Raw genomic sequence first — 7,695 nt, forward strand, 5'->3', positions numbered from 1 at the left:
TATATAAAAATAATTTTTTTTAAATTTATTTTAAAAATATATATTAAAAATAAGGTTAGAGATACTGACATATGATGATATTTAAATGTGTCTAAATATATTTAATAAAAAAATTTTATTTTTTATTAAAACATAGTTAAACACTGTAGACAAACGTGTCAAACGAATATCAATAAATATCATGTCCAAAATATATTTAACACGCAAATATAATAATTCAACAAAGTATTCATGTTTCACGGTCACAGGTATAACGTGAAAGCATCCCTTTCAAGAGGTTGTGGGTTCGAGCCATATAAGCCAAAGTTTTTTTATTGAGGAAGTATATGGATTCGATGAAATATTTGTACAATGTGTACAATGAGCATTTAGCGATGTTTGATTCAGTAGGATATTAGATGTTTATTATCCCCTGATATCTGGATGGTTATTCTGAATAGTATGAGTGTATTGTGTTTGAAAAATTAATAATATTTTACTCTAGATATTCATTTTTTAACTTATATTAGGTCAAATAAATAGTCTATTGACTCTCTAGTGAAATTTTTTTTATTTCTTTTTGAAAGGTGTCTCCTGCAGTGATCCAGCATACTGCTGGTCCACCGTGGGCTTGCGGGAGTCAGCAGGGAGTCATGCATCCCAACCGCACTGGTTTGACACGCGCGAATACTAAGAGACTTTATCCATACTAATCGTGAAACTTTTGTAATAATTTCAATCAATTTTTTGAGGATATTGATAAACAAAAATCATTAATTGATTTACAATGCAATGCAAAGACAAAACTGCATGTGTTCAAAAGCAATATTAAAATCAACTCACATTAACGGAATAACCTGTCATTAGCACAAAAGTGAGAAGAAGAGCCCAAAGCGATGGTTTTGATCCTATCATCCAAGCAACTCCAAAGCTCTGTACAACAAACATAATTAATAAGAGCATGTGTGCCAACCTTGTTATAAAGATATAATAAGAAAAAAAATTGAGGGTTAACAATTTTAATTTATATTCTTCAATACTTTTAGTTAATAGTCCAACACTTTTAACTTAACAGTTTAACACTGTATTTTTAGTAAATATTTTTAAATATTATTGCCTAGTTCCTGATAAAAAATAATAAATTATAATAGTCTATAATATTTTTCAATTGTATCATCATAAGGCACATGCTTGTCAGTTATCAAATTTATGTAAGCATTTTTTTTACTTTCTATTCATACTCCTCCTCAATATAATGACTTGAATATTTTCGTAGGTGGGTGATAATTATTAGTATCAAGTGAAATTTCGTAAATTATTAGGTGAGTTGGACAGCTTTTAACTTTAGAAATTATTCATTTACTATCTGATCTCAGCCAAATCTCAAATCCGAATATACCTGTTACAAAACGAGAAATTTCACCAGTAAACCGATGCTGTGTGTAATTTTTTTGTAACTTTGGTAACTCTTATTTATTCCAACAACTTTTGTTTTGAACAATGTTTTTGCAGGTTTCTGAAGTGGGTTTATTTATCTTTTGGCCCAAATCTCTCATTCTTTATTGGCACGTATGTAGGTTTGGTCCATGTCAAACCATGTTATGCAATTTTACATTTTAATAGCACCTCGATTTAATACCCCAAAAAAAAAATTAATGGCTGAAGTGCAACTCATTATAACACATTTATTCAACACAATTTCTGTTTTAATTCATTCACACTCTTACTTTCTTTCTCCTTCAAGAACTCAAGCTGAGTTTCTTCATCTCAGCAATGCTTCTCGCATTACAAATCTTGGTTGATTATTCATCAACTCTCTTTTGTCGGACCTAATTATATAGTTTTTATTTTTGTCAAAATGTTCTTCTAATTAATTTAATAAAATACAGAAAGAAAATAAATGAATAAAGAAAGTCGCATCCTAATTAATAACAACTGAAATTAAAATAAACTTAAAGCAATCAATTTGGCAAAAGTGATATATGATTCTGTATATAACATACCAGAAATAGAAATGATGCCACAACTATAATTCCATTTGTGAAAGAAAATTCTCCAGATGCTAAAGGAAGATATGGCTTATTAATCTACAATAACAATTAAAAAAAACGAAGCACCACTGGTTAGAAAAATAACACAAACAAGTAAACGCAGGAAGCTATAACTATAAACGATCGATGCTTGTTTCTGAATTGAGTAAATTCTAATGAATTAATGCTACAACACTTGATGAGGGTAACTTTTAATTCCTCTTACTAATAACGGCTTATGTTTGCTCATCTCAGTTATCTTTTGTATAAAATCACTTGACCGTACCGTTATAAATTTGTATAAATTTTACGATAAAATGTAATGTTAGGTAGACAAAAAAAAAAGCAAGAACTTGTCTTATTTAGCATTCATTAATTGTCGCAACAATTAATGAATGCTAAATAAAGCAAGTTCTGATTGTTTTTTGCTGATTTTCTTTGATTACCAAACATTTTCGATAAAATATTGTACGTTTACTTTCTCTATATATCGAATATGAAACTATATAGTTATTTATCAATACTAAATTTAATGGTTCATGAGTTGAGTATTTGACTAATAAATTTAGATCTTTTAAAATAAATAAATCAGTAAAGTAATAAAGTGAGCAATTAATTATTATTAAATTTGTAACTTATATTATATATATTATATAATTTTATTATCTAAATTTAAAAATAATTTTTCATTTTATCACTTTATTAACCATCTCACTTTAGAGGATTTTGATTCTTGATTAATGATCGTGGTCTTAAACCGGACTGGTCCAACGAATCCTTAGCCTTTAAACAAAAGCTTAGTTTTCAAGCACGTGCATTTGCCTATATAATTAGTGTATCTAAATAGAAAATTAGAAATACATACCTTGTCTATTTCAAGATCAGCTAATTGATTCAATCCAACAAGATAGAGATGCATGAAGAAGTGAGGTACAATATACTGAAATGAAATAGCAGGGGAAAAAGCTCAACATTAGGAACACATTCTCAGCTTAGACTTTGTATTGTATGTAGGGTATATAGTGAAAAATGTGATGCAAAACTTAATATCAAGAGATGTGCTGCTATGATTGAAACTCATTAATTTCTTTTGAGATAATATTTAAATTAGTTTTTAAAGTTACATTCTTTTTTTACTGTGATCTTCAAAATTTTAATTTATTCAATTAAATTCTTTAACTTATTAGTATCTGTGACTTATTTATTTTACTAGTATCAAATTCTATTCTCATCACAAAACCAATAATAATGTACTGAAATATGTTAACGATTACCACACTAGATTCTCTAGTGACTATTTAATATGGTAATTGAAATTTTTTATCTCAATTTGTTTTTTAAAAAATTTTAAAACCTTTAAATGAAATTAGAATTAAGATTCTAAATATTTCATAAAAAGCAAATTGAGATAAAAAGATTTCAATTGCCATTTTCTATAGCTATTAAAAAGTCTAACGAAATAGCTATTAATCCATTTCAACACACCTTTAATAATTTCATGACAAAAATAAAATTAGATACTAACGTGAGTCACAAATGCTTAATTAGAGAAGTAAATTAAGTCAATCAAACTTTAGAATTTATATTGCAATACAAGTGTAACTTTAGAGACTAATCTCATGAGCATTAACTCATTTTTGTTTAGTTCGTACAATGTTATTGTCGTTTTAAAAATGATATAAGCATGACATTACAGTATAAATGTTCCTTTCTATGTTTCTTGACATATAAATTGGAGCGAACCTGTAAATAGCCATTAAAAAATGTTGGATATAATTGTGATAGATTATCCACAGCAAGGAGTGAAGAAAAAAGTGAACCTGCCACCTGCACAGATTAAAAGATCCAAAAGATTTTTACAGCAATTGATCATTGATGAGTACAACATTTTTCAAGATTTAATTTAGAAATGAAAGAAACTAACTTGGCTCATGAATGCGTAGAATCTGCTAAATTTGCGAAAAGCATCCAAGCCGTGTATGATAGATTCAATAATAATTTTTGAATTATGATGAGCTTGTGGTTCATGTTCATATGATTCTGTAGTGACTGCATTTATTATTTGTCTCTTCTCATATTTATCAAATGTAGATTTTTGTTCAATGCCTTTGTAATGGTTGGTCCAATTATTCTCCAAAGTCTTGATGATACGATTTTCTGTTAATGATTTTCCATTCTTGTTCCATGAAGATCTTGGTACATAATATCCTGGAAAACCAAATTTCATAATTAAAACATTATAAGTATTTATCTATTGAGACATTCAAAACTCATATCAAAATATACATAAGGTAAAACTTTACTTATTTTTTAATTATTTATACAGTAAATAAAGAATAAAATTGAGAATTGATTATAAAATTTTACAACTAAATTAGAGTGTTATTACTGTTATGTTATATAATAAGTTTATAATTGTCTGAAAGATAAAACCAAAAGACAATTGACTCAATAAATATTCTATTTGTAATATAAAAAGTAAATATATATTAAATAAAATTCGAAATAATAGATATCAACATACCGTGAACTATTACTACCATATACTTAGGTCAAAAATTGAAAATGTCAGCGGAGAGAGAAAGAGAGAGACAGAGAGAATGAAATATGTGACTTACTTGAGTAGGAATGGTCAACGTACTTTTTATTCTTCCGGCAATGACCACCTATCAATGTCACCTCTTGTTATAAAAAATAATAATAATAATAATAAAAGAATATATACATACATTGCTATAGTATATTTTTCAATATAATTGTTTAAAATTACTAACAATTATTGATTTATTTTATTTTAAATATTTAAAATAAAATTGTAATTTTATATTTTATAAATTTTTTTTATCATCAATAATTAATTTTTTTTTTTAATTTTGCGTTTAACTACATTATTTCATTCCTATCTCTAAATGAGATAGATATTTAACAAACATTTTTTTATTCTGTCTTTTATGTTATAAGTTATAACTGTTCAAATAATCATAATATAGAAATTAAAATAAATTAAATGGAGAATTAATTTTTAAATATATATATATATATATTTAGAATTTATTAAAATATTTTTTTCATGATACTACTTCTCTTAAAAACTTAAGCTGATAAAAATAGATAATATGAATACTTATATTTCTAACGCACTCTTGTAATTAGCATTTTTTGGATTTGCTCAATTTTTTTAACTTTCTTTTCTCTTTTTATTTGTCTTGTGTTTTCTTTTTTTTTGTTCACTAAGAATCAAATTCTAGATTTTTTTAATATAAAATTTTGATATTATATCATGATATAACTTTTTTTAAAAATTTAAACTGATAGGAATATGTGACATGAATGATCATATCTGTAACAATACTATTAAAGACAATAGAAAGTACAATTATAAATTGTTTGTTAAGTAAATACAGGGTTACCTTTTTTTTTAAAATATAGTTAAGATAGGAGGGAAAATATGCTGCCTATATGGTCCATTTAAATGGGTTACAACTGTATAAACGATTTTGAAAAGCCATATATAGCTCAAAAGCTACTTGTTACAAAGGTGGCGGTTTTTTATTTTTAATTCGTATTCTTTCAAGTTTCAATATATCTGAAATGTGTTGCAGTAATCACCCTTATATATCTATGTATGTTTACGTTTTTTTCCAGCCATTGATTTATGAGTTCGTCTTTTTTCTTCTCAAATATCTAAAATTCCTTATCTAGTGGTGCTTGTGGGTGTGATGGAGTGGTCGTTTTAATTTGTGGGTGAAATATATACAGTGATATGTATGATTTTTGTATTTTTTTTCTCTTTTGGCAGTATATTATATCGTAAATATCTCATATTACTTATAAAAAAAAAAAACAGAAGTAAAGAAAAAGAATAATTCGATCTTTTAGATATTGAATTTATGTTTATTATAATATATAAAAAAATAAAAAATTAATACTTTTTATTAATATTAATTAATATTTAAAAAATAATTTATTTTTATAATGTTAGAATTTAAGATTTAAAATTTAGTTTTTGAGTTTATTATTGGTAAAAAATGATAAATTGTATTAATCATGTAACATTGCTTTTAATATATAAATGGATAAAGTATTATTTTGATACTTAAGTTTGGCTTAAATTCTAATTTAGTGTCTAACTTTTTAAAACGTATTTATAATGTTGTCCTCTACCATTAAATTTAACTCGATAATTAACCAACAAATTTTTATATTAGTGATAATTAATGGGTGAGTTTTACTTACATACTGAAATCGAAAATTATATTAATTCTTAAATATGCTAATTGTTCGTGTCAAATTTAACTATAGAACAACATTAAATCTGTTTGCTACTTTTAAAATAAAACATTTGAAACGTTAATGACCAAATTAAAATTTAGCCTAAATATTAGAGACTAAAATAGTACTTTACCTTATATTAATAAGTAATTACTGTCTATTAGTTCACTCATTTAAAAAAAAATATTAAAATAAACATTAATATTGAAAACAAAATAAAAGAAAACAATAATAACTAATACGAAAGAAGAAAGACGGAATACCGGGGATAATGGTGATTGAAGAAGAACAAGAAATTGAGCCTAGAAGCCCAAAAGCCATTATTTACTGAATCAGCAAAATCCTCAGAAAGTAACACAATTTAAGAGAGACATGATCTTCATTTGTCCATTGTTGTAACTATTTATAAAGAATCGTAGAGATAAAGACAGGAACAAGCTGGTTGGTTTGCCGGCGACGCATAGAAACTAATTAAATGAAAAAGTCATCACCTAATGACTTAAATATCAAATCGAAGAAGAAAAAGTCCGCTGAACTATCTTATTATATATTTATGTGTTTATATATCTTTGTAGTATAATAATAATTAACACTGTCAAAAATAAAATAATTAACAATTAAAATAACTAAATTTTTAAGTAAAACAATAGAATATTTTGTAGTATAAATTTTTTTCATAATAATCACAAACGTATATAATATTTTGATACTTTTGTTTATATTTGATTATACATTTTTTAGTCAACAAATTATTTTTATAATATTAAAATTTAGAATTTAATATTTAAATTTTAAAATTTAGTATTTCGGATATATCTAGAGTGTTAATTAAGTGTTGGCCAAAAAAATAATTTTTGTTAGTCATATAATATTGTTCTTAAATATAAATATAAAAATACATAAGAACTTTTAAATAGAAATAAAAAATAGATGTAACTCTAATTATTTCAAAAAGGTAAAGATCTTTGGTGTAAAAATGCAAAAAGAGAATTTATACGTAGAATATGTTGTGTGCATAAAAATGTCTCTAATAGAGTTTTTATTATTTGTATTAATAACTATTTCAGGAGGGATGTTTTTGTGGGACCTAACAAAATATTTTAATTTATGTTCCTATCTACTTTTTGGACATACTTAAAAAGATGTTTAATTCTATCACTATATTTACTAATGAGTGAGACAGGTTCTTCTACTTTTGGTTCATAATTTCTTTTAATTCTGTGGTTTATCTGGGGGAGAGATCTAGAATAGTGAATGGTCTTATATATCAATGCATAAATATACAATTCTTTGAAAATTTCAAAGATATCAGCAGGGCACGAAAGTTAACGTTGTATATTTTTTTTATTCTTCAAATACAATGAAAAGGTCAACAACTTCAAATACAATGAAATAGTCAATTATGATTTTGTTT

The 7,695-nt window shown here is 25.2% G+C and overlaps 1 protein-coding gene across 1 annotated transcript in view; it reads right to left on the minus strand.

The window, feature by feature from the left end:
• LOC107462856 (naringenin 8-dimethylallyltransferase 2, chloroplastic-like) overlaps window positions 1-6,619 on the minus strand; it is a 17,939-nt gene extending 11,320 nt beyond the window's left edge. Inside the window, exons 1-7 of the mRNA XM_052253405.1 lie at window positions 6,545-6,619; window positions 4,628-4,675; window positions 3,934-4,217; window positions 3,753-3,836; window positions 2,875-2,949; window positions 1,983-2,066; window positions 823-912 (exon numbers count right to left, since the gene is read on the minus strand). Coding sequence (XP_052109365.1) covers window positions 823-912; window positions 1,983-2,066; window positions 2,875-2,949; window positions 3,753-3,836; window positions 3,934-4,217; window positions 4,628-4,675; window positions 6,545-6,602 — 723 coding nt within the window. The 5' untranslated portion in view covers window positions 6,603-6,619. The remainder of the gene's footprint in view (window positions 1-822; window positions 913-1,982; window positions 2,067-2,874; window positions 2,950-3,752; window positions 3,837-3,933; window positions 4,218-4,627; window positions 4,676-6,544) is intronic.
• Between the last annotated feature and the right edge of the window lie 1,076 nt (window positions 6,620-7,695).

This window comes from Arachis duranensis, chromosome 8 (assembly GCF_000817695.3).
Source record: "Arachis duranensis cultivar V14167 chromosome 8, aradu.V14167.gnm2.J7QH, whole genome shotgun sequence".
NCBI lineage: Eukaryota > Viridiplantae > Streptophyta > Magnoliopsida > Fabales > Fabaceae > Arachis > Arachis duranensis.